At 41.2% G+C, this 27,520-nt stretch overlaps 1 protein-coding gene across 1 annotated transcript; it reads left to right on the top strand.

Annotated features, from left to right (window-relative positions):
- Positions 1-1,525: 1,525 nt before the first annotated feature.
- Positions 1,526-27,520, top strand: Rab21 (RAB21, member RAS oncogene family). The gene is made up of 7 exons (XM_057758057.1): positions 1,526-1,919; positions 14,805-14,864; positions 15,772-15,879; positions 17,041-17,104; positions 20,969-21,023; positions 21,532-21,620; positions 25,412-27,520. The coding sequence occupies exons 1-7, from the start codon at positions 1,773-1,775 to the stop codon at positions 25,552-25,554; spliced, it is 666 nt and encodes a 221-aa protein (XP_057614040.1). The 5' UTR covers positions 1,526-1,772; the 3' UTR covers positions 25,555-27,520.

Raw genomic sequence — 27,520 nt, 5'->3', positions numbered from 1 at the left:
AACATTTTGTACCAATGAAAGGCTGTTTTTGAATTGTCCCCTCCATTCCTTGCAAGTCTCATCATAAGTTCTTTTCCTGTCTAATTATTATTATTAAACAGAATCTTGCTATGTAACTCCAACTAGCTTGGAACTCACAGTACAAAACAGGTTGGCTTGAACTTCAGATGATGTTCCTGACTCGGGTTTCTTGTCTGAATTCTTGTCACACTCCAGACGATCAACATTAGGTCCTTCTTCCTTCTTTCTTTCTCTTCTCTCTCTCTCTCTCTCTCTCTCTCTCTCTCTCTCTCTCTCTCTCTCCTAAGATATTCCTAACAAAGGCCAACTTGCTCCAAGAAGCTTTTCTAGCATGCTAACTCAGTTAGCTTCCCATGAATGTTTGCAAAATGTTCTGAACTGCTTCGAGCTAACAGTGTTCACTGTATAATTGTCCATGTCTTATCTCATTTCCTTAGAAAAAAGCCTAGGACGGAAACATACTTTATATCTCATGCAATGCAGAGAAAGGCAAGTAGGAGCTGTGTTCACATACTCCTCGAATGAAGGAATAGTTGTCTTTTATTTACTTACTTACGTTTTGTTTTTTGAGACAGGATTTCATTGTGCCTTGGCTGTCCTGGAACTAGTTCTGGAGACCAGGCTGGCCTCGAACTCAGAGATCTTCCTGTCTCTGCCTCTCCGGTGTGCTGGGATTAAAGGCGTGCGCCACTACTGCCCGGCCTACCTTTTATTTTTTTAAGTTTAAGTGTAAAATAAGTCTGATGAAGTAAAACAAAAGTTTGTCTTATATGACACCAAATTGCAAAGTTTCGGGTTGCTTTCTTAGGAAAGTATATTTCATGAAATAAAGTGGAGGCACATGAAATAAAATAAGCAATCATCAAATAAACCAGACCCATCAGAATGGACTCAGCACAGAAGACAGAAATACTGAGGAGGCAGGGCTTAATGGCTTACGAAATATTATTCATTCTTAAGCCTGGCTTTTAGGGCTGGGAACTGAGGTAGTTAAGTCTTCCGCAATGCTTGCTCTTAAACCTACAGGCTAATCGGAATTCCAGCGTGCGTGGTAAGCATTAAAGACGGCACACCATTGTTAGGAAATATCTTTGTGGGGAAGTAGGAGGGATGGAAAGATGTGGGAAGGCCTGGATGGTCAGGGAAGCCTTTCCGGTTTGAGACCTGGAAGATGAGCACAAGTCCCGGCCTTGTGGACAATTGACTCGTTCAAAAGCCCGGATTTGAGGTCCCAAAGAAAGAGACTCAAGGGCACCTTGGCCGGACCTGGCTTGTGATGGCTCCTGCTGGGAAGGCTGTTCGTTTTGTGACCATTCCTGGGGCCAGGCGACCTCGTCCTGCATCCTATCCCACCGGAGCGGGATCTGCTTCCAAGAGCTCGGCTCCTCTCCACCGCCAGGCGTCCGGAGCACCGAGCCCATCGCGGCGGACACCGGAACAGGCCCGGGCTCGCCCGCCGCCGACTCCGCCCACCGCGGTCACGTGACGCGGAGTGTGACGTAGGAGGAAGGAGACGCCATTAGAGGGAGGAGAGGCAGCGCTCCCCTAGCCTCGGGTGCCTGACGTGGTGGCCGGGGCCCTTCATTCTGGGACTTTCTCTCGGGCCTCTCGGGTCTCGGCCGCGGAGGACGCGGCGGGCACCGGGCTCGGCGGGCGCGTGAAGAGCCGGGCCCCGGGCGGAGCGGGCGCCGCGGCGGAGGCGGTGCGGGGCTCGGCGCGGCGCTGGGCTCGGGCGGCGGGGCAGCGGCGGGATGGCTGCGGCCGGCGGCGGGGCGGCGGCGGGCCGAGCCTACTCCTTCAAGGTGGTGCTGCTCGGGGAAGGCTGCGTGGGGAAGACGTCGCTGGTGCTGCGCTACTGCGAGAACAAGTTCAACGACAAGCACATCACCACCCTGCAGGTGCAGACCCCGGGGGAGCCGGGCTGGGGACCTGCGCCCGCCGCTCTCCTCTGCCCCTGGCCTGTCACCCCGCCTTCCCATTGCCTCTCCCGATGGCCTTGGGGACACGCGGGGTCCGGGCAGCCTGTAGATGTCAAGACCGACCGAGGGAAGGAGAAGGGAGGGGAAGGACCCGGAAAAGTCCCCAGTTCCCGGCGGAGGCTATGCAGGTCGGGGAGTCCCCGTCTGTGGGCTCGTTTTCCCCTCCGCGGCGCTTCCGCTGGGGCACCAGGTGTTTTCACTCTCCGGTCTTGAGTGTCAGCCCTTTTTCTTTCCCGGAGAAGTAGGAACTTAGCTGCCGATTCGAATTTGCGAACGAGGTGGTTTGTAACTTCAGCGCGTCCTGATGACTAAGTGTTTATGCAAGTTCCATTTTGTCCTGTTTTCAAGTAAATGGAGTGGTTTAAAAAAAAAAAGCAAAAAACAAAAAAACCCACCCTTCCCTGGAAGGGTATTTTGAAACGACCGCTTGCTGGTGCCGGTTACGCAGTTTCATTGCAGCCTTCTTGAGTCTGGCCTGTGGGTCACTTGTTTTGGCAGGCTTCATCTCCGCACCTTGAAAAAATGGTGATTTTGTGTATTGGCCAGCGATTGGTCTTCAAACTAAAACCCAAAGCACTGACCTAAAAGGCTGGCTTTCTTCTACAGTTACATTGGAAGACTGTTTTAGTGTAATTGAGAGTAAAACCAGGCCATAGACGGAGCTAGGGTCTCCCGTTTCTCTTTAAAAAAAAATATCAGTTTGCACGTATTAGAAGGAATTTATCTATTAGTCTGGTTTGATGAGATTGTCCAGAGGCTGATAAGGCTAGTGGACTTGAGTTTGAACCTCTGGATTCACCTCTCACCTCCATTTATCTCTATAGCCATACTCTCATCTTGGGTAAATTGCCTAACCTGTGTATCCCTAGGTTTCTCCTGCTACAGTAGCCGTAATGATCATATAGAGCACACGGGGTTGCCAGGGTAGATATGGACAAGCACCTAGGACCTGAGATGGGGTAAAGACTCTTGTTATTACTGCTCCAGCTGATACAATAGATCTTAGTCACTGTGAAGTGTCCTGGAACACGAATGCATAGTCTGATGGGTGTGACGTTTGCTGTTGGCGGCTATTATTAAACTACCGAGCGCAGAGTTTACAAAGATGCCCTGCTTCTGATTCCATGTTTTATTTTTACTCCTCTATTTTCAATTCTATATAGAGCCTAACTTCTGAAGAGGGGAATGGCAGGTGATACTGCCCACATTAGTGATACCGTGGAGCCCATGCTCAGGCCTGGCTTTAGATTTGAGCAATTGTGGTGCCCTGCCTGCCTGTGGAGATTAATAAACACTTCATTTTAGACTTTCCTTTTTCTCAGTGTAGGAGAAAAGAAAAAATTATTACAGTTGAAATCTTAAATTGAAAGAGTAATTTAGCTCTCTAACCTAAAAATTGCTCTTTGGAGTCTGGTGTTGTGACACACATCTTTAATCCCAGCACTCAGGTGGCAGAGCAAGCAAATCTCCGTGAGGGTCTGCGTAACAAATTCCTCGCCAGTTAGAGTTCTCCAGTGAGTCCCTGTCACAAAGATAAACAAAAAATTGTACTTCGATTATATATTTCTAAGACAGCCTCAGAGCTAAAAGTGACAGAAGATTTTGAAGTACGAAAGAGGCCAGTGTGAACAAGAGGCCAGTGTGAACAAAGGACACCGGAAAGGTGAAGCTGTGGTATGTCTCCGTGCCAACAGCATCACAGCTCAGATTTTTATATAACGTATTGGGAACAGATTCTGGATTTCATTTCAGAGTTGAAGGTTTTGTTGTATGCTAACGCAAGGGAACAGCACTCTAATTCCTTCCTCGTGGGTAGCAATTCAGCTCATCTTTCTCAACAGTTGTCTGACTTGTGTCGTCTATAAGATGTGTTGTTTTAATTTCAGAAGGAGGAGCTTGTTCATCAAAAGATAGACAAGGAGTAACATCACAAACCACTTGTCTTTCAAGTACTCTGTGTCTAAAGAACAGCGGTTAAAGTACCCTTTAAAGTACTTGGTTTACAAAACACTAAAGCGTTTTGAAAAGTGTACAAGAAACATTTAAAAAAAAAACTTTGCAGCACTGGCAGGAGCCATAGACAGTTAGTGGTTCACTGTTCTGTCCTGTCTCCCAAGCCCCCTTCCCCTTTTACACATCTTGAAGGTCCAGGCTGGGCACACTACTAAGTGTAGATGTTTGCCTAACATGCCCAAGGCACTGGGTTCATTTGGAGGGAAAATGGAACTGATACAATTGAAAGCTTACTATGCCTGGCGGTGTTCATGTCCTTTTATGTCTCATGCCAAACAAGTTTTTCTCTCGGGAGAGCCAGGATCTGTTTTAGTCTTACTTCTGCCCTCTGAATCTTGGTCTCATGACATTCCTTGAGGTAGTTAGAGATGGCTATCATGACCTCTCCAGTCTTGCCTTCTCTCAGGTAAACAACTCTAGTCCTGTAATTGGATCTCTAGTGGTATTTAAAATCCATCCTCTTCGCTATTCCTTTTCTTTCCCTTTCTTTCTTTCTGACACATCTTCCATTGTTGTTTAAACTGACCTGAAATTCCCGGTCCTCCTGCCTCAGTCTCCAGAGTGGCTGAGATTACAGGTGTCCACCATCGTGCCTGGTGATGGCCTCCTTTTCTTTGAGATGCTTTGAGCTGTAGAAATGGCTGTGATTCTAGGCTGGCTTGGGCTGAACAGAAAGGAGGGGACAGGTTGTCACTTCCCCTTCCTCTGAACCTTTGGGGTAATTCTGGCATTGATGGCAATACTGGGTTTGCCATCAGCTCAGTATCTTTATCTTAATTGCCTGGAAAAAAGCCTGTGTCCTTCAGATTCTCTGTTTGTTGACTTTGTAATAAAGCTTTTTCCCCCAATGTGCTTGACCTGATAAAAGTTGGCTTCAATTTGCACCAAAGTTGACTTTGATTTGCACAGTCCTTAAAGCTTGTCCATTTTTATTTTACTGTTTTTTAAGGATGGGAAAGTTTTAGTTCAGAGTTAATGGTACAGTCATGGCAGGGGACTTGGTGACAGGATGTGAGGAAGCAGCAGGTCACATTGCATCTATGGTCAGGAATGCTTTAAGTTTTGATTTAATTCCCACCCCACCCCAGAACATAGTTTTGGCCCTTTTAGGCCAGTGTTCTGTATTGGGTTCTACGAAGAAGAACAAGATGTGGAACCTACTGTCTAGATTACCTGCTTTTTAAATTTTCTCACCTGAAGATTTGGTACGAATACCTTCAGTGAGCTGGGTAGTGGTGGTGCACACCTTTAATTACAGCACTTGGGAGGCAAAGGCAGATGGATCTCTGTGAGTTTGAGGCCAGCCTCGTCTACAGAGTGAGTTCCAGGACAGCCAGGGCAACACAGAGAAAAACCCTGTCTCAAAAACACAAAAACAAACAAAAAGAATACCTTCACTGTTCTCTTCAGTTCATAAAGACTTAGAAAAGGAAGAATGGGGGAGGCATATACAAAGCTTGGTAGCTAGTCCCGAGCCGTCACCCTATGTGGTGATGCATGGCTAGAGGAGGTTTCTTTAGCCATGCACTGTCTCAGGACTGGATTTTTTTCATAGCATCCATAATCCCCCTCCTCTTCTCCATGAGTGGGAGTCAGCTTGAGTTTTCCCTCTATGGGCTACTACACGTGGTAGACACAAGTCCTTTAGTGAAGTCTCAACACTTTTTCAGCACCAATGCTCTCCTAACTCTTTCCCTCAGTATGTTAGTCTTGCCCACAAGACTTGTCATGAGATCCTTGTCAGATGTAGATAATACATTGTGTTTGAGCAGCACCCGGTTCTATCGGGAAGTCGTGTGATACGGTGGAAAGAATAGCAGGACTTTGAAGTTAGAGTGAGTTATAGGACGGTTGGACACTAAACTGCCCCACCTATGAAATGGGAATGCTTCCTTCATAGGTCTCTTCCCGTGGATGACATGACAGATAGCCATCCCATGCAAAGTTCCTAACAGTGTCTTAAACACTGTTTGGTTCCGGAATCAAACCAGGGCTGTGCTAGGCAAATACTAAGTGATAGCCCCATGTACATGTTTGTTAAATAAATGTTGAATGTTACATGCTGTTGAGTGAATACCACAGTACTTAATCTATGTTGCCTTAATGATAGCTCGGTCAGAAAATGTCATGGGATTAATTTGACTTGGATTATGTAATGTTGAGAACCCATGTTGTCTTTGAGCAATCACTACATTATTTGGGTCTGGGAAGGGGGCTTTAGTCACGCAGGAATTCCTGAGTTCTTAACACCCCACATGGCTCATACCTATAAACCCAGTGCTGGGGCCCAGTCACAAGTGGATATCTAGGGCTTTCTTGACTAGCTAAATTGGTAATCTCCAGATTCAGTGAGAGAGCCTGCCTCAAAGAGTAAGGTAAAGGAAGCTAAAGAGATAGCTGAGGTAATAAGAGCACTTCCTGGCCTTGTAGAGGGTGGGAATTCCGTACCCAGCACCCGTGTCGGGTATCTCACAAATGCCTGTAACCCCAGCTCCATGAGACCTGATACTCTTTTCTGACCTCCATGGGCACCTTCACAATACACACACACCTTTAAAAAGGAAGAGATAAAGACACACAAAATTAATCTCTGGCCTCTATAGCATGCACAAACATGCACGTCCTGCTCTCAGAATGAAAGTACAAACACACTTGCATTGTGTTGAAAGCTGATTGTGGTGGCACACATCTGCATCTCATCATTCTAGAGGCTGAGGCAGGAAGATTATGAGTTCAAAGCCAGCCTGGGTACAGAATGAGTCTCTCTCTTTCTGTCTCTCACATACATAGACAGAGGCTAGGTTTATAGCTCAGTTGGTATAAACTGATTGCTTTGTACGCACGAGTTCCTAGGCTTCATCCCCACATAAACCAGAAGTGTGCTACAGAGCTGTAATCCCAGCACTGGGAAGGGTGGAGATCAGAAATTCAAGGTCATCCTCAAGTATGTGGAGAGATTGAGACCAATCTAGACTGTAGACTGTTTCTCAACAACAACAATAGGTTAATTGGAAAGTGATATGTGTATTTAATTTTAAAATTATACGCATTCTAGAATTTGGACTGGAGTTGACATTGTAATCATGGTATCTGCAGTGCTTTAGTGTTTTAATGCTTCTATTTCCAGAGCTTCTACATTTATATTGTAGAGCAATTGTATAGGCAAGTTCTCTGAACTAGCACTTGAATTTGTGGAGTGTGTGTGTGTTTTAATTGATTGACAAGAAAAACTGGTGGAAAAATTACAATTTTTTCCTATGGAACATATTAAGATAATGCTATTGATTCTAAGGACTCAAATTCAAGCATTTAAAGGTGTGTGCGTGCTTGTACATGTGTGTGGACATGCCTGTGCCCTGTACACTTTCAGGATTCAGTTTTCTCCTTCCACAGTGGGTCCTGGGCATCACTCAGGTCATCAGACTCTGTAGCACGTGATTTCGTCCTGAGCCATCTTGTCAGCTCAGGAGATGTTCTTATTTGTGCGTCAAACATTGTACTAGCTGGAGATCAAAAGATGAGAATGTACTGCATCATCAGGCAGCTTTCTCTCCTTCTGAAAGGATTTCACCATTTCCGAGGTAATTACCCATTTCCGTGCATTTAGTTCTGTCTTGTGTGTGTGGTCTTTATATCTGCACTTCTGGGTGACCATTTCCTTTTTTTCAGTTATACCCTGTATGTCCTCACTGAAAGTCCTTATCAAAGATTGCACTCTCTAGTGTAGGTGACTTCTGTAATGTTTAACTAATCTCTGTAAAAAGGAGCAGTATTTATATTTAAAATCAGAACCATCTTCTCTTCCCTTTTGGGGTGTAACTATAGAATTCCACCTGTCTACCCCAGAAGTTTGCATTCAGGTCCTCTTCTTGGGTTGTAACTGTGGAATTCCACCTGTCTAGCCCAGAAGTCTGGATTCGGGTCTTCCTCTTGTGGTGTAGCTGTGGAATTGGCCTGTCTACCCCAGAAGTCTGGACTAGGTTCCTGGCTTGACGAGTAAAACCGTGCTGGTAGCCTGCCTGATCAAGACTGATGGTGACATTTCAGGACTGAGACCACCAGGACTTGAATTAGGCTTCCAGCGTGCCACAAAGAGAAATGCTGTGCCACTTTCGTTCTGTCAAGGCTTGTTTCTTAATCATACTTCACCTCTTCAGTAAGCATGGCATTTGGGTTCTGTAGTTTTATGTCTTGTATCATAGTTTCTCATCCAAGAATCTTGCTTTTCTTGTTTCCGAGATTGTTTAGAATGTGTGTGAAGGTTTTTAAGTAGCTCTGAATCCCATGTGGCTGTTTTTAGCCAATCCACTGTATTTACACAATAGCTGCAGGATTTGCAGTCATTACCTCCGTTCTACTAGCTCCACGAAGGCCGTAGAAGGTTGGGCAGTTATGCATTCATGCATTAATTTGTGAGGCAATATCACAGACAGTAGCCCGTACTGGCCTCTAACTCGTGGTTGTCTTGGTTCAGCTTCCTGAATGTGGGGATTAGTAAAGGTGTGCCACCATGCCCAGGTCAAATTTTGTTTCTCTGTTTTGTTTTTAAAGAGAATAATTTCTTAAGTTAGAGAGATATGCGCACTGACTACTCTTCAGAGTACCCTGCTTCTGTTCCCAGCACCCACATGATACTCTGATAATTTCCTCTCACATCCGAGGACACCACACACATGTGGAGTATGTGCGTGTGTGCAGGCAAAACTCTCAGACAAATACAATAAAATAATCTATCTTTTAAAAGTTTCTTCTGACCTGTGGGTAGAAATTCAAAGCATGAAAGGGTTTCATGTCTGCCATTTTCTGCTTTTCACGCTAATCTACTTCTGAGACATTTACAGCAAGAATAATAAAAACCCAGAGACAGATATTGGGGTTCAACCTGAAGGTCAGAAAAGCAAAGCAGCTAAGCCACTACAGAGCTCTTACCTCTATGAAATCTTCAGACTGAGAGTGAATTCCTGTATTATCCTACTTTTTGTTATTGATATTTATTGATCTCTACATTTTTCTCTGCTCCCCTCCCTACCTTTCCCCTCCCTCTTCAGCCCTCCCCCAAGAGCCCCCTGCTCCCAATTTACTCAGGAGATCTTGTCTTTTTCTACCTTCTACTTCCCATGTAGATTAGATCTACATGAGTTTCTCTTAGTGTCCTCATTGGTTATCTAAGTTCTCTGGGATTGTGGTTTGTAGTCTGGTTTTCTTTGCTTTATGTTTAAAAACCACCTATGAGTGAGTACATGTGATAATTGTCTTTCTGTGTCTGGGTTACCTCACTCAAAATAATGTTTTCTAGCTCCATCCATTTTCCTGCAAAATTTAAGCTGTCATTATTTTTTTCTGCTGTGTAGTACTCCATTGTGCAAATGTACCAATTTTCCTTATCCATTCTTCAGGTGAGGGGCATTTAGTTTGTTTCCAGATTCTGGCTATGACAAACAAAGCTGCTATGAACATAGTTGAGCACATGCCCTTGTGGCACGATTGAGCATCCTTTGGATATATACCCAAAAGTGGTATTACTGGGTCTTGAGGAAGGTTGTTACTAATTTTCTGAAAAATCGCCACACTGACATCCAAAGGGGTTGTACCAGCTTACATTCCCACCAGCAATGCAGAGGTGTTCCCTTTTCCCCACAGCTTTTCCAGCATAAGTTGTCTTCAGTGTTTTTGATCAGGTGTAAGATGGAATCTTAGAGTGGTCTTGATTTGCATTTCTCTGATGGCTAAGGATGTTGAACATCTCCTTAAGTGTCTTTCAGCCATTTTAGATTCCTCTGTTGAGAGTTCTCTGTTTAGGTCTGTACTCCATTTTTTTTTTTATTGGATTATGTGTTCTTTTGGTGTCCAAATTCTTGAGTTCTTTGTATATTTTGGAGATCAGAGCTCTGTCTGATGTGGGGCTAGTGAAGATCTTTTCCCATTCTGTAGGCTGTCGTTTTGTCTTGCTGACTGTGTCCTTTGCTTTATAGAAGCTTTTCAGTTTCAGGAGGTCCCATTTATTAATTGTTTCTCTCAGTGTCTGTGCTGCTGGGGTTATATTTAGGAATTAGTTCCCTGTGCCAATGTGTTCAAGTGTACTTCCCACTTTCTCTTCTATAAGGTTCAGTGTGACTGGCTTTATGTTGAGGTCTTTGATCCATTTGGACTTCAGTTTTGTGCATGGTGGTAGATATGGGTCTATTTTCATTCTTCTACATGTTGATATCCAGTTATGCCAGCACCACTTGTTAAATATGCTTTCTTTTTTTTTTCCGTTTGATATTTTTGCTTCCTTGTCAAAAATCAGGTGTTCGAAGATGTGTGGATTGATATCTGGGTCTTCTGTTTGGTTCCATTGGTCCTTCTGTCTGTTCTTATGCCAATACCAGGCTGTTTTCAGTCTGTAGCTCTGTAGTAATGTTTGAAGTCAAGGATTCTGATGCCTCCAGAAGTTCTTTTATTGTTCAGGATTGTTTTGGCTATCCTGGGTTTTTTGCTTTTTCATATGAAGTTAACTACCGTTCTTTCGAGGTCTTTGAAGAATTTTGCTGGGATTTTGATGGGCATTGTGTTGAATCTGTAGATTGCTTTTGATCTCATTCCACTTTATATTCCTCTTCAGTGCTGGGTTTAAAGGCATGCACCATCACTGCCTGGCCTCTATGGCTAACTAGTGTGACTGCTGGGATCAAAGTTGTGTGCCATCACTGCCTGGCCTATATGGCTGTTTTTCATTCTGGTCTTCAGGCAAGCTTATTTATTAAAACACAAATAATATACCACTATATTTCCCCTTTTTGTCTAAAGTAAAAAAGGTTATAACTAATATAAGAAAACTATATACAATTAACAATAATAACTATGTATAATATATACAGGCAACAAATACATCAACAATGTCTAGTTCATTTGGGTTAATTGTTAAGTCTGGGGAAAGGTAGCTGTATCATTTGTTGTTCAGTCTCTGTGTAATGGGAAAGTGCAGGGCTTGATTCCTGGCTAGAGTAGTCTGTTAGGCTGGATCATCTCAGCTAGTTACTTCGAAATGTTCTGAACAGTTTGTAGTCCAAAGCCGATCTTTAGGTGTGTTTTTCAGCTTAGTGGTATTATCATAGTCCTGGAGGAATCGTCCTTTTGGAGACATGTTCATGGTTCACTGCAGAAAACTGATAAGAGACTCAAACCTGAAATCATGTACAGGAAGGTAGATGAAACCTTTTCCCAGAATTAATATTCTATATGACCATTAATATCAGAACAAAAAATTTTAAATGTATATAAATATATCAGTCTTATAAATCTTTTACCTTAAGAAAAGTTGTTAAAGAGTCAATATAAGGCTGGGCGGTGGTGGCACACGCCTTTAATCCCAGCACTCGGGAGGCAGAGGCAGGCGGATCTCTGTGAGTTCAAGGCCAGCCTGGTCTACAAGAGCTAGTTCCAGGACTGGCTGTAAAGCTACAGAGAAACCCTGTCTCAAAACAAAAACATACAGACAGACAAAAAACAAAAAAAGAGTCGATATAAAACCAAAGGATTATGAGATTAGTCCTTAAATATTTGTTTTTCTTCTGTCCATATCAGGTGGCTTTTCTGACATGAGATAGATATTATGGATTTTATTTTAATAAGTATGCTTGGATGTAGACAAAGAGAGCCACACTCCAACTTCAAAGCTATCTTTAATCTTTAATTGGACTGGGACTACAAAAGACCATTTGCATAATATGTCTGTAGAGAATGGCAGAAACAAACATTTGATAAGAATTAGGAAATTTTATTATGTGGGAAAAGTGATATACCAATTGGCCAATTTACTCTTTTTCTTGGGACTTTTTTTCCCTGAATGATTAGTCCTTTTTTCTTCAGCTGTCTCATTTGTCCAGTGATTCCTTAGCTGGATGTCTTTATTCTCTTGAAAAGACAGAAACAAAGCCCTACCCCAATCCAGATTTGGGGGAATCTCTTTTGGCAAGTTATATCTCATCAAATGAAAGGCATTTGTTAATTTTATAGGTTACTTTAGATTAAACAGCCATGCTGTTTGATGAACTATCATCTCTTCTAATTAAGTGGTATCTCTTGTTCAAATAGAATATTTATCAATTTTGATGGTATTCGTAGCTTTTCTTCCCCTGTGGAAACAAAACCCCTTCCCCAATGTTAACACATGTGCTGTTTCCATTCTGAGGTCAGCACATCTTTAAAATATATCGGTTGATTTAATTCTGTAGTTTTTTGTCTACTATCCAGTGTCTCTCTGCAGCTGTTGTTCCTTTCTCATTAACATTTAAAGAATTCAAAGTTAATAAAGCATTGTGATATCTGTTTCTGGGGGTATTATCACTCTTTCTGTTTATTAAACATATCCTTTAAGCCGGGCGGTGGTGGCGCACACCTTTAATCCCAGCACTTGGGAGGCAGAGGCAGGCGGATCTCTGTGAGTTCGAGACCAGCCTGGTCTACAGAGCTAGTTCCAGGACAGGCTCCAACGCCACAGAGAAACCCTGTCTCGAAAAACCAAAAAAAAAAAAAAAAGAACCAAGATTACAGGCATGTGCTCCCATACTCTATTGGTCTTCGTTCATTCTTCATTCTCTCCTATGTCTTCATCGTTTGAGTTCTGTTTGGTTTTGTCTTTAACTTTGTAGTAGAGTTCTGTTTTCCAGTCTGGTCTCATCCTTAATCCAACCTCTAATCCCACAGTATTCTCTTAAAAGGTCTTAACCCTTTAGTGAGTCTCCATGCCCTGGTATGCTTTCTTTGCAGGTGCTTCTTAGGATAGAGACTTCCCTGGGGAAGAAGATGTTTAGTTTTATAAAGAAGAAATTGAGGAGTGAGAGGGCAAATGATTTAGGGGATGCTCGTGTAAGTGCACTTAGCCAGCTGCCTTTTTGACAGAATTGTAAGGTGCTCGTATATATTGTGAAATTTAGAAAGTGTTATATACTATTTTCCAGATATGCCTGATTTGGGGGGCAGCTAATATTTTTAGGACAGGTTTTATTAAGACCTACAAGGATATGGTTCATTTGGTAGAGTGCCTGCCTACCATGTTTGAAACCTGAGGTTTGATAAGAAGCCATGGTGATTGTTGCATACATGTAATCTCAGCACAAGGGAGATAGAGGCAGGAGGGTCAGGAGTTCAAGGTCATCCTTGTCTACATCATGAGTTTGAGACCAGCCTGGAATATGTGAGACTTTGTCTCAAAAGAGAAAAAGTGAAAGTTTACAATGCCAAGTTTATACCCTTGGGGTTTTTCTTTTAATTTTTTAAGATTTATTTGTGCATATGGGTTTTTTACTCACATGTATAGCTATGTACCACATATACATTCCCGGTGCCCATGGAAGTCAGAAGAAGGTGCCATATCCTTTAGAATGGGAGTTACAGATGGTTGTGATCTACTATGTGGGTGCTGGGCACGCGTTAGCAAGTAGTCCTGATGTGTGCCCTCTTCTGCATTACAGAGATCCTCAGTTTAGGGCAGCGATTGAACCCAGGTCCTCTGCACTTTCGTTTGCTGAGACCACTCTGAGCCACAATCTAGGATCTTTTGATTTAGCCCTTGCTCATTTATGTGTTCGTACTCTGGCATTAACTATACCAGCTGGAAGCTCCCCTGAGGGTGACCTCATTTGTTTTAGGATTCAGTGACTTTGTTTATGGTTAGGAAAAATTCCAGCTACACCTAGTGGAGAGATCATTACCTTAACGCATCTAGGCAAGCACTGAACTTCCTTTCTGAGCGTGCCCCTTATAATCATTGACAGGATCCTCTGTTTCAGTCAGCATAGCAGAAATTGTATTCTCTGTGCAGTCATTCTCTAGTAGACTAAGCTCCCCTTCAAAGCTTGGGGCCGTGTCCTTTCATTTCTTTGGCAGAGATATGTGTTGAATTGTAGACACAGAACCGTTTTGAGCAATGTTAGATATCTTAGGAATCTTCTAGATATTCTTTTTAATCAGTAAATAAGTAAATGCTTTAGGGAAAAATTGTTGCTTATACAGAAAGGAAAAAAAAACATAAAAAGCAGGCACAATTTTCTTTGTGTGTTTATGGGTGTTTTATTATTTTTTTAAAATGTGGGGGGTGATATGGTGGCAGACACCTTAAATTTGGGAGGCGGAGGCAGGAAAATCTTTGTGAGTTCTAGGTCATGGTGAGTTCTAGGTCAGCTAGGACTACCCAGAGACTCTGTTTCAACATTAATTTTTTTACAGTATGTATTTGTGTATGTTGTATGCAGGTGTGTATGTGTGTAGCACAATGTGTGGGAGTCAGAGGACAAATTTGGTTGTCAGTCCTTGACTTCATCTCATTTTGAGATGATACTTTTGGTGGTATTTATTGTGTAGGCCAGGCCAGCTACACAGAGAGGCTGGGATTTTCCTGTTGTTGTATCCCATCTTACTTTAGGTGTGCCTTGATTGTAGACATGCATATGTTTAAGTAGATTCTGGGAATGAGAATTCAGGTCATTGTGCCAGGTTCTCACATTTGATGAGAAGTGCTTTACCCACTGAGCATCTCCTAGGGATGTTGACTGCATCCTCGACTTTTCTTATATTATTTTAGAGTTTTGGTAATTTGTGTTCATAAAACAAGATATGCTTCCTTAGAATTTGCATAATATTTTGTCTTTAATGAAAATAATAGTTGGCCATAAATTAACAACTGATTGATTGCCTTTTCTGTCAGACAATCTAAGTTGACATGAAGATGATTCATTCATTAATATATAGTTAGGGTGAAAGACATTATTTTATATGAAACATTTTTAACATATATTTCTCTTATTTTAGGCATCTTTCTTAACAAAGAAGTTAAATATTGGTGGGAAAAGAGTAAACCTTGCCATATGGGTAAGTATTCAGAAATATTATTTTTGTTTGTTTTGAGACAGGGTCTTACTATGTCACTCTGGTTGTCCTGAATTCACTCTGTAGACCATGCTGACCCCAAATTCACAGAAATCCTCCTACCCCCGCCTCTTGAATGCTGAAATAAAGGTGCATCACTATGCCTGGCTTCAGAAATACTCTAATTAACGGACTGGAGGAACAGGAATTTGGACTTCAGAGTTTGTTTTTAAAAGTAAATAAATGAGCCGGGCGATGGTGGCGCACGCCTTTAATCCCAGCACTTGGGAGGCAGAGGCAGGTGGATCTCTGTGAGTTCGAGACCAGCCTGGTCTACAGAGCTAGTTCCAGGACAGGCTCCAAAACCACAGAGAAACCCTGTCTCGAAAAACAAAAACAAAAACAAAACAAAACAAAAAAAAGTAAATAAATGAGCTAGTTAGCCAAAGCCATATCCTTAATTAAAAAGTTCCTAAAATCTAGTTAAGAATTATATTTGGAATACAACTTTCTATCTATATATTGCTGTTATAATTTTTTCATTTGCAGCAAGGATAGAGTTGATGGGGCAGCCTGCCTGCAATCTCTTTCCTGCATGTGCCAGGAGTAGCTAGTAGTCCTGATGTGTGCCCTCTTCTATGTTACAGAGATCCTCAGTGTAGGGCGGGGACTGTTCCCGCTGCTTTAACCATGTAGCAACTGAGCTGCTGTTTTAGTGGGGACAGGAGATCTCAGGAGGAGCAGTATAACAGTATAACATGACATTTAAACATTAGGATTTTCTTTAGCTTGTTTTTGGAGTTATCTGTGACTTTATGACCTCCATTCCAATAATTAAAAGTTCACTGTAGTTAAAATAGCAGTAATATACTTTTATCTTTTGATCTAATAAGCATTTATTCTTTATTAGGATACAGCAGGTCAAGAGAGATTCCATGCATTGGGTCCAATTTACTACCGTGATTCGAATGGAGCTATTTTAGTTTACGATATAACGGATGAAGATTCTTTTCAGAAGGTATTTTTTCGTAGATGACTTAATTAGAACAACCACACTGGTTTTATATTTGTTTGTTTTTGATCTCTATTAATATGTCTGTGTCCACCACTGACTAGTTTTTAAACAGTAAAGCATACATAAATAAGCATAATTGGTGACCGTTATTTACCAAAATATTTAGTTCATATTTAAGATACACATTTACTGTTCTATCATATATTTCTCATGTGAAATCAACTAAATTGAGCTGTACTGAGAGAATTGTGGTTTATTATAAGATAAAAATAATTACCTTTGCTTTTATAATAATTAATAGTTCTTCTGCATTCTTGTAGAGAATAACAGTGCAGAACACTCATTTTATAGATCCAGATGCACAGTAAATGCTCCCCCCGAAGTAATGAAATTTTTCTAACTTACAAATGTACATTGTTTTATGGAGGTGTATATGTTTCATGAGACTTGATTACATATAAATTAAATTTTACTGTAAAAATTGAAAGCGGGTGTCCTGGTTTGTTTTTTATCATGCTGTCTGAGTATAATCCCATTATTGTATTATAATATCTAAAAGATTAGTATCAGTAATTCCAGTTTCTATTCAGCTGTGTCCAGGGCTGAGCTTCTTCCTTAGTGGGCAATTATCCTATACTAGACATTTGCACCATGGGATGACAAAAATCTTGAGACTGTGGGAGAGTGATGCTGCCTTCTCTTGGTAGAGGCCAGGAATTTTAACTACACAGTCACATAATTAGACACAATCAGCCTCATAACAAAGGGATATTTCAGCCACAATGTCAGTGCCAACTGAAAACTTTTATTAGATAATAAATAGTGAACATTTATTCTGCCATGCACACTTTTTTTTAGTACCCTTACACTTATTTTTCTCCTTACCTCTTTAACAAAAAGGTGTCTAATAGGAATCAATTGGGGCTTGATCAAAAATGCTGTGGTCATACCTTCCTAAATCCAAAGTGACTCTGTTACAAGTATCTTAATACCAGATTCTGTACTTGACAAAGTTTTGTTCTGGCAAATAGCTTTGCTTGGATGTCTGAAAAATATGTAAAAATCTGTAGTCGGAGGTGTGCTTTTGTATACCCATGGGCTTTAGGTGTCGTGGAACTAACTCCAGCAGGATTTGCTGTCATGTTTCCTCTTTTGTGTACACAGGTAAAAAACTGGGTCAAAGAGCTAAGGAAAATGTTGGGAAATGAAATCTGTTTGTGTATAGTTGGTAAGTATTGGTCCTTTCTCTCCTGGTTAAAGACAAAATAAGCAAATATTTTTTTTTTTAAAGAGATAGCAGAACCAAAGAATTATGACATTTTAGTGTTTCTCTTTTAGACTTGGTGTTGACTTTTCCAGCAGACTCAAGCCCTACATTTCAAGGGATACCCCTAGGACCTAGTGAGGGTCCCAGGCTTGCTTCATCTTTTACCTTTTCACCAGAAGTTTTAGCTCTTTAAAAAAAGAAAAGGAAGAGTATAAGAACTGCTTTAAGTGAGCCAGTGTTCTTGTGTGTCCACTCAATTGTACACATTTTTTTAAATTGAGAACAGACTGACTTCAAGAACATAGGTAGTAGAAAGCCGGGCGGTGGTGGCGCACGCCTTTAATCCGAGCACTCGGGAGGCAGAGGCAGGCGGATCTCTGTGAGTTCGAGGCCAGCCTGGTCTACAAGAGCTAGTTCCAGGACGGGAACCAAAAAAGCTATGGAGAAACCCTGTCTCGAAAAATCAAAAAAAAAAAAAAAAAAAAGAAAAAGAACATAGGTAGTTCATGATTCTGGAGTAGTAAAATAAAAGACCTCTAAGACCAGTCTTAGACATTAGACTTTCTCTTTGGGTCCCTTTTTAAAAAATTATTTCTCTAATTTAACAGTTACTGAGTGGGGAGCATATATTGGAAATAGTGATGCGTATGAAGTCGGCATCATTATAAAACCCTTATAACCCTGAGGACTTTACAGCGAAGTGGGGTCCTAGACATTACAGAAGAATCCCAGGGAAGCGGGGCCCTGGACACTACAGAAGAATCCCAGGGAAGCGGGGCCCTGGACACTACAGAGGAATCCCAGGGAAGTGGGGTCCTGGACATTACAGGAGAATCCCAGGGAAGCGGGGTCCTGGACACTACAGGAGAATCCCGGAGAAGCGGGATCCTGGACATTACAGGGGAATCGCAGGGAAGTGGGGTCCTGGATATGCACTTTATCTGGCATCAAACAGCTGCCAAAGATGATGCTGGCTTTTGCTTTTGTGGCAGATAATAATAAGACTGAGCTTGGAGAAACCAGAATAGTTTGCTTTTGTAGTTTTTCTTACTTTTTTTTTTCATGTGTGTGTGTGTGTGTGTAAGTGGCCAGACCAGGCATGGTGGCAAAAACCCTTTTTTCTTAACTTTCTATTTTAAAAAATGTCTGTTGATGGGCATTTGGCTGCATGTATGTCCGTGCACCATATGCTTGCCTGGCATCCATGAAGTAAGAACATGTTTTCAGATCCCATAGAACTAGAGTTGCAGGTGGTTGTGAGCCATCACGTGGCTTTTGGAAAGTGAACACAAGTTCTCTAGAAGAAGAGCAAGTGCTCTTAACCACTGAGTTATCTCTCCAACTCTGAAGCCAGGATAATTTAGTGGAGGATAAAAGCGGTGGTTATTTTGGAAATTGAAGCAATGGAATGATCTGCATGGGAAAATACTGCTCTTAGCCCCAGGAATTTATTCATAACTGGAATTTACCATTCATATATTATTACCTTTAGATGGGTAACTGTATGGTCTCCTACCAAAGTATGAGTTCTAGGGAAGAGAGTAGAGAAATGATTTGTGATTTGCTCCTTTTTATTTTACATTTGAGGAATTAGTCAAGCAGGGATCCCTGAGACAGGAACACTAGAGTAATAGATCACATAGGAATTTGAGGACAAAGTTTTAGCTAGTTGTTAATGAGATTTGTATGGCTTTGTGTAGCACAGGGGGCTACCATGTTTAGAGTGACCACAGTAGGTAAATAACTGAAGATTAAATTTTTTATGATGATATTTTGTTATCTTTCTGAAGAGCAGAATTATTTACATATATATGGAAAGTTAAAGAAGTTGAGTAATCTTTATATAACATAGTTTATTAATGGGGAACATGAGATACAAGTTTTTCTATCTCCTGGCAAGTTTGACATGAAATTTAGAACAATTTTAAGAACTCATTTACCTTATTCCTGCATTTTCTTGTCCTTAGGATGACCTGGAGAGCGTGAAAGGGTTAAGAAGGGGGTCAGGAGGGTTACTTCCTCCAGGCATATCAGATCAGATGTTCGTGGACTAGGTGTTAGTTAACTCGCCATCCACCCTCCTCCTCACGCTCCCCGGATGTGTTCCAGCGGTTTCCTGTTTTAGTCTAGGGCACTCTGTCCTTGCGGCACTATGTCTGACCTGACACAGCGGAAGAATCCCACCTACACCATCTCATTACTCTTCACGAAGACTTCAGCTGTGTTCTTCCAGTTTGATTTCTTCTTCCTGTTTGCCTTCTCTTAATCCCTGTAACCTATGCTTACTGTTTAGGCTTTTTGAGACTAAGTCTAGCTGTATAGCCCAGGCTTGCCTTGAACTTAGCATGATCCTTCTGTCTTGGCCTCCTGACAGCCAGCTTCGCAGGTGTGCACCTCCACTTTTTAAGAGAACTCTTTGTTTTCAAGTTTGTGTCTGCTTTAAAGGCTAGCATATCCTGTAGTGAGGTTCACTGTGGTGCTCCCCTGTGTGCATGCCATTGTTCTGTGTTCTATTTATCCCTCTCCTTTATGGCCTTACCCACCCTGCCCCTGGTGGTCATGTCCTTGCTGCTCTCCCACATACAGTAGTTCCCACTTGCGCTTTTATGTCATATGTAGTTACTTTCTCATTTGTCTCCTTAGCCTGTAACTTGAGATCTTCTTTCACGTTCATTGTCTTTTAATTCTGTTTTATTGCCCTGTCTATTTGGGTTTCTAAATACTAATTGAATTTGGAAGTCCATTTTGTAAGATTTTTGAAATTTTCTTCTGTAATGTTATTAGTGAATTCCTCCATTCTGCTAAAAGTATAGTGGAGAGAGAAAGTGTGTGTTGGGGAGAGTGGAGGATATGGAGCAGACAGTGGTGGGGCAGTATTGCCAATAATGATAAATGAATGAGCCTAAATAGATGGCTTGTACAGAAGGGAATAGAAAAGCATTTAGAAGTGTAGCAAAAGTACTGCTTACGATGTAATAAAGAGAGGACCTTTTTTAAGAGTACTTAACGGCTCTTGCTAATGGCCTCTGACCTGTGGGCACCTGCCACCTGCACACACACACACACTGTACATTTACTAATACAGGCACACATATAATAAATAATAAATAATTAAATCTTTTTAAAAGATGTAATAAAGCCAGGCAGTGTTGGTGCAGCACTCGGGAGGCAGAAGCAGGTGAATCTCTGTGAGTTTGAGGCCAACCTGGTCTACAGAGCAAGTGCCAGGATAAAGCTCCAAAGCTACAGAGAAACCTGTCTCAAAAAAACAAAAAAATAATAATAATAAAAAGAGAAAGGTATGAACAGATAAGTGTTGGAACAGCTTCTTTCTTGATTTTCAAAAAGTAAAGAATTCCACATATGCAGGGAGGAGGGACTTGAGCTTGCGGGCTCTCGCCTCTCCTCTGTTTGTGCTGCTGTTGAGCCTGCACGTTACAAGTGTCTGACGTTCACTAGTGCCAATGCCAACCAGCCTAGTCTCTGTGTACAATGGCCCTCAGCTAACAGCACTTAGCTTTGCATTCTGAGCATTGGTCAGGAGCTCTTGGCTCTCTGGCACACAGTTCCCAGGGTGGCTCTCCTAGCTAAGGGCTGTCCCCCAAGTGTGTGGAGATCATAGGAAGCAGCTACATCCCTCAGATGTGCAAAGTTTGAGGACCTGTGCATCCATTCTAAGTACTACTGCCCTGCTGGCAGGATGCAGCTGTGTGTGTCACCAGCCCAGTGGAGCTTCAGTTCTTAGAGTATAGCAGTAGCTGAGGATGTCTAATTGTATTAAAAATAAATCATTATTAAGATCAGTGTTTCCTTTCTTCACATTAGGTAATAAAATAGACTTGGAAAAGGAGAGACACGTTTCCATCCAAGAAGCAGAGTCGTAAGTGTCATGCTCCCCCGTTCCCATTGCTCCCCAGCAACGCCACCTGCTTCCTGTGGGCTTTGACAGTTAGCTTTGACCCCTCAGGGTGTGCACCAAACTCTCACAGTCCGCCTTGGTGGACTGAACTCTTGTTCTCAGGAAGCGTATTTGCACTGTGAGATGCTGAACATCTGGCAAGAGCAGATATTCCTCTCTCCATTTCTCTTTTGATTTCATTGAAATTGAAAAACTGGTGTGAGAATAGGCTTTCAAGATTAAATGGTCGGAGTTCACAAAAACCAATAATTTCAGTTCCAGATTACTGTATCAAAATTTTTTATGTTCTGTTTTTTTTTTCGCCTAATTTGGTTCAATATATAGAGAAATTAAATACCTAAATAATCTTAACGTAACAAAAATTGGTTAAGTTAGTAAATCAATGAAGGTAAACTTAGTCACTAAAATTGCAATTGTAGAAAGCTTTAAGGGCTTTATGTCAGTGACTGATATTTTTTTCTTTTTTAAGGTATGCAGATTCTGTGGGAGCAAAACATTATCATACTTCTGCTAAACAAAACAAAGGAATCGAGGAGCTCTTCCTTGACCTCTGTAAAAGTACGTATGCTGTCTTCAGTATGTTTACAAGTGGCTTTTACAGTTATTAATGTTTCTAGCCGGAGTTGTGGCACACACCTTTAATCCCAGCACTCTAAAGGCCGGGGCAGGTGGATCTGAGTTTGAGGTTAGCCTGGTCCAGACCCTGACTCAAAAAAAAAAAAAAAAAAAACAGTATTGTTAATTTTTCTAGAATGATATTTTGCCCATTTCAGCAATGAAAGCAGGAAATTTTTTAGATCTATCTGTACTATTTTTACTTGGTATTTGTGTGGTTCATGTTTTAAAATTTTAGGTATTTTTATCTGTTTTAAGCAATAAACTAATGGTTTTGAAATCATTGTTCGATGTCTGCTAACTGTATTTAAAATGTGTGTGTGATTAGTTTTTAAAAAGGAGCAGACTATATGTATTAAAATACACTGAAGCAGCTAGGCAGTAGTTAGCTGTAACAACCTGAGTTTGATTCCCAACACCCACAACCGTGGTAGCACGTGTTTATGATCCCGCCCCCACCCCCAAACTGTGTACTTGGATCCCTGGGCTCATTGACCAGCTAGCTTAAGCAAATCAGCAAGCTCAAAACCAGGTGAAAAGCTTTCTCAAAGGATAATGTGGGCGACATCTAAGGTGGATCTCTGTTCTACATACGCATTTTTTTTAATGAAAAAAAGGGACCCATATTTAACAGCCATAATAATTTGTTGGAGTGGGTGGACCGTATTTGGATCTTGATTGACAGATTAGTGAAGAAAAACATTTTTGAAGACAATCAGTACATGAATGTGCACTGAATTTTGTTATTAAAACATAAAGGTTAGTCTTTTTAGGTGTCATTATAAATGGTTAAGCATTAAAAAATTCTATTTTAGAGGTGCATATTAAAGTAATCCATGAATAAAACGTGTCTGGAGCTTGATTCAGAACAGTGGTAGAGACTATTAGAATGTGGGTAAAGTGAGGGGTGGACTTTTGCTAGGCTCCTTTTCTCTATTTTATGTGTTTGAAGAGACAAGTAGAGTGTGGGTAAAATGAGGGGTGGGCTTTCGCTAGGCTCCTTTTCTCTATTTTATGTGTTTGAAGGTTTCATGTTAAAAGGTTTTCTTAGAAAAGAAAAACAAGTTTCTTTATAAGTGCAGCCTGGCGTTTGTTTCTCATGTTGCCACTACAAAGTTTACATTTAGGAGAATGTTAGTCTATGGGATAATAGTGAGTGGTTGTCAAACTGCAGTCTTTAAATTTGTGGACCTCATTTTCTCGAGGATTTGATGAAACTGGTTTTGCACTCTAGAAAAAAATATGTGTGCACAAACTTTGGGTTTTTACTTAAGACTCTGAAGTCATTCATAATTCCTCTAGAATAACAAGGTCTCTACTAGTCATCAGCTTTAGCATCGCTTGAGATTACCAGAAATGCAGCTTCCAGTCCTAAACCTACTGAATCAAATGTCTGGAGGAGGCACAGTCTGTGTAAGAAGCCTCCCATATGATTCTGATGTGTACTAGGTCTGAGTGCCAGCGCAGTGTATAACCGTTGCTGTGAGGGTCTGTGTAAAACACATTTTGGTGTAGGTTGGCTATGGCCTGAAGTTCATGTTTCTACAAGCACCCAAGGGGTGATGCTTTCAGTTCTCAGCTCATACTTCAAACAAAAGGTTTCAGATAAGTCTCATGCCTTAAGATACTTATTCTCCATATTTTCATTTAAAAATCCTGTAACATAGATACTAATATAAATCCATTTCATACATTCTAAAACATACCTAGAAATGGAAAACTTGAAAGGCTGAGTAAATAAGGAGAAGCAGGGTTCTGTACTGGGTCACTTCCTCTCACTGCAGTGTCTGGCTCACCCCATGAAGAGTGTTCTTCATGACCCGTGCCCTGGACAGACTTTTGGACACTTAATGTTTTAAAGTCTTGCCCTCTCTTCTTCCTTCATCTTGTTGATTAAGTATTCTGCAGAAGTTTCCTCTGTGTCAGTGTCTTGAACTTTCATTCTTGTAAACTTTTTCTCAAAAAGGAGACATTTTACTTTTCAATAAGGTTCAATTTGTCAGTTTTTTCTTTGTTTGTTTCTTCTGAATGTGTGAGTTTTCTTTTATAAGAAATCTCTGTCTAAGCCAAAAATCACAAAAATTCCTCCCTCTCCCCCTCTGTCCCCTTCTGTGAGATAGAGCTTCATGTAGTGAGCTCTATGTAGCAGAGACTGTCTTTGAACTCCTCATCCTCCTGTTGGCAGCCCCCAAATAATAGGATTATAGGCACATGCTCCCAGCATCCAGCTGTTCACTGTCAGGACTCATGTGAGTTTTGATGTGTTGTGTTGTTTTGTTTTGTTTCTTGCCATGAAACTCTGACTGGCCTGGGACACACAGAAATCTACGTACCTTTGTCTCCTGAGTGCTGGAATTGAAGGCATTTACCACTACATCTAATTCGTGTAGTTTTATACTATGTACCATGCACATGAATGTCTCTCTCTCTCTCTCTCTCTCTCTCTCTCTCTCTCTCTCTCTCTCTCTCTCTCACTCTCTCTCTCTCTCTCTCTCTCCCCTCCCTCCTTCTCTCCCTCCTTCTCTCCCTCCCTCCCTCCCTCCCTCCCTCCCTCCCTCCCTCCCTCCCTCCCTCCCTCCCTCCCTCCCTCCGTCCCTCTCTCTCTTGCATATATACATTTGTGTATATAAGTTACTTCAACTGTGAAGCTCCTGCATCTTTTTATTTAAGATTCATTTTTGTGTGTGTGTGTGCCAGAAGCGACCAGAAGAGGGCAGTGGATGCCCTCTGTCCTGTCATTCTCCACCCTTGTCTTTGTAGTTAGGAGTTTCTCTCTGAACCTAAAACTACATTTTCTTGGCTAGGGTAGAAACCAGCTAAGAAACAGTAAGTCCCAGCTATCCTCCTGTCTCTGTCCCCATGAAAGTCAGTAGACTTCTTTTGGAAAACCTAACTCCTTATGCGGGAGCTGGGATCCAAGCACCATGTCTTTATGGTTTTGGAACACTCTTAACTGCTGAACCCCTCCCCACCCCTTAAGTTCTTTGTACTCTTTCAAATACCATTTGGTTTAGAATATGTATTATTTTTAATTACACATGTGTTTAAGTGTATGTCTGTGTGTGGATATGTGCACATGAGTGTTGGAGGAAACCAGGGAGCTTCCAGATGTAGGACCTGGTTCTTCTACAAGAGCGGTGTGCTCTGTTAACCACTGAGCCATCTCTCCATCCCCTCAAATACCATTTTTTAAAAAATATTTATTTATTATGTATACAATATTCTGTCTGCATGTATGCCTGAAGGCCGGAAGAAGGTGCTAGACCTCATTACAGATGGTTGTGAGCCACCATGTGGTTGCTGGGAATTGAACTCAGGACCTTTGGAAGAGCAGGCAATGCTCTTAACCGCTGAGCCATCTCTCCAGCCCTACCATTTTCTTAAAGAAGTCCAGTGCCCCAAATTTAATCTCTTGTGCTAAGAATAACTTGAACTTTAACCTGTTTCTGATATGTTTGAAAAATCTCGAGATTATATTTAGAGTACACAGTGTGTTATGCAAACAGTAAAACGGTGTTATGTTTCCTCTATTGCTTGCTTTGTGGCCGTTACAGCACCAGGTGCTACACCTTCTGCATTCTAGGTCTTCAAACTTGTCTTGAGTTGACACAGAATTCATTATGTACCATGTCTGTTGACTGAAGCTCAGGACTAGATATCGCAGCAGAGTAATGGCCTTGCAGAGAGGGAAAACTCCAAAGACTGGTGTGCTCATGTTTGCTTTCTGTTTTCAGGGATGATAGAAACAGCTCAAGTGGACGAGAGAGCTAAAGGAAACGGCGCCAGTCAAGGTGGGGCTGCTAGGCGAGGCGTGCAGATCATCGACGATGAACCTCAAGCTCAGAGTGGTAGTGGAGGGTGCTGTTCTTCTGGATAGCTGCTCACGCCTATGAAACTCAAAACGGAACTGTGGATCATTGCCCTGAACATGAAGACTGCCATATTCCAAGTCACATCATTTTACCAATGGAGTTATAGAATTAACAGTATTTTAAATTACGTTTATAACACTGCAGAGACCTTAAGTGCTAAACTTAGTGGAGTTTGTGACCAGAGAATTGGCATTTTCTACAAATGTTAACAAAGCAATTACCAATGGCCTTTTTACATATTTTTTCTTTAATGAGGAATAATATGCATGTAGAAAAGACCTACTTAAAGGCTTCATTTATATTCTTTTAAATCAGATCTTTATTTAATAACTTATATATGATGTTGGAATGGTATACATTTTTGCAGTCCTTTGTATTTTGTGGTAGTTTGAATTGTATCACTTCTAAACAGCATACTGTTTTTGTTTTTGTTTTTGATTAGCAGATACCTGAAGTTCTATTTTTGCAGGGTTTGCACAGGCCCCTAACTGTCTACTACTTTGATATAATCTATAAACATCCTGTATGCTGAGCTGGTAAAATACATTGTAAATTACATATTAAATATTTTATCTGCTTTTACAAGCGCAAGGTGCAAAAGTATATACAATTGTCTTATTGGAGACTGTAAAGTGAATTACCCGTTGGTGATAATACCTAAGCTTTTTGATGCTGTTATAATGATCATCACCCTCCTTCACTTGTCTTAATGTGAAAGTGGTGTGTTTAAATTTATACATACTTTACTTGAATTATTACTGTTGTTACTTTTTCTTTTTTTTCCTTTTCCTTTTTTTTTTTGCCTCTCTACATCCCAGCAATCAAAAAGCAGCATTTGCCTTTTTAGTATTATTATTATTAAACAAGATTTCTCCTGCCAATTTTGTTTTAGAACAGTTACCTTAGAAGGATTTGAGTGGAGCTTGCCAAGTTTCACTTCTGTGACAACTTGAGTCTTTTATAGGGTTTTCCCTGAGATGGGTTCACTGGCCTGAGCAGAGGGGTCTCAGGTAGTAGCACTGACCAAGGCTTATTTATATAGCATGTTGAGTGGTGATTGATGCTCCCAAGGCAGCACTTCTGGATCCCTTAGGATGTTTTAGTGGTCATTGCTTGTCAGAAATGAATATAGAAAGCTGTATTTCATTTTATAAAAATTATTTGAGTTTTTATGGGAAGAAGCATTTTATAGTACAGTTACAGCAACACTGGTAAGATTTATTATAAAATCTTATTCTTGTTTATTTTATAATTAGTCCTACATTGGATTTTTATTTTTTTAATTTTTTTTCTTTAGCATTGGACTGAAATTTGTTCATTTAAAAAAATCAGGCACTGCTCACAGGAGAAACAGGTTGTGGACATTAACATAAATTGTTCTTGTTCTAATATATCTATTTTCCCATTTCTGTCTTGCTTGGAAAACTAGTAAATGTTGTGTGTAAGATAAGATGGAATGGTCCCTGGATTTACTTTTTCTAGAATTAGAATATTGTAACACAGTAAGCATTTCTGAAAATACAAGGAGGTGATGGTCACTAAGCAAATACTACCATATTCTTAAGACTAGCTTAATCTAGACTGAAAGCTGAATGACTTGACCATCTAGATAATAGGAATTTAACATAGCATTGTGTTCTCTGAGCCCTCTGTTCAGATTATTTACTTATCCACCTTGCCAGATTTCAATCACTGACTCTTTGCTATGTGCCTGAAGACGGTCAGAATGGAAAGAGTCGAGAGTGAGCTGCAGCTGTGTCCCATTGCAGGCCGATTGCGCTGTGCCACCCCTGGGTTCCTGTGGAGTTGTGTTTATGCAGGGGCAGAAGGGGCAGCAGAAACCACAAGTCATTGGAGGATTTGTCCCTATGCGCTGCCAATCCTACTGTTGTAGATAGGAAATACACTTCCTCATTGGAATAGAATACTGTTTTTTAAACTAGAGATGGAATTAAACTAAGTTAAACTTGA

Source organism: Chionomys nivalis, chromosome 25, assembly GCF_950005125.1.
Source record: "Chionomys nivalis chromosome 25, mChiNiv1.1, whole genome shotgun sequence".
Classification (NCBI taxonomy): domain Eukaryota; kingdom Metazoa; phylum Chordata; class Mammalia; order Rodentia; family Cricetidae; genus Chionomys; species Chionomys nivalis.
This window is presented reverse-complemented; position numbering and strand designations above follow the sequence as displayed.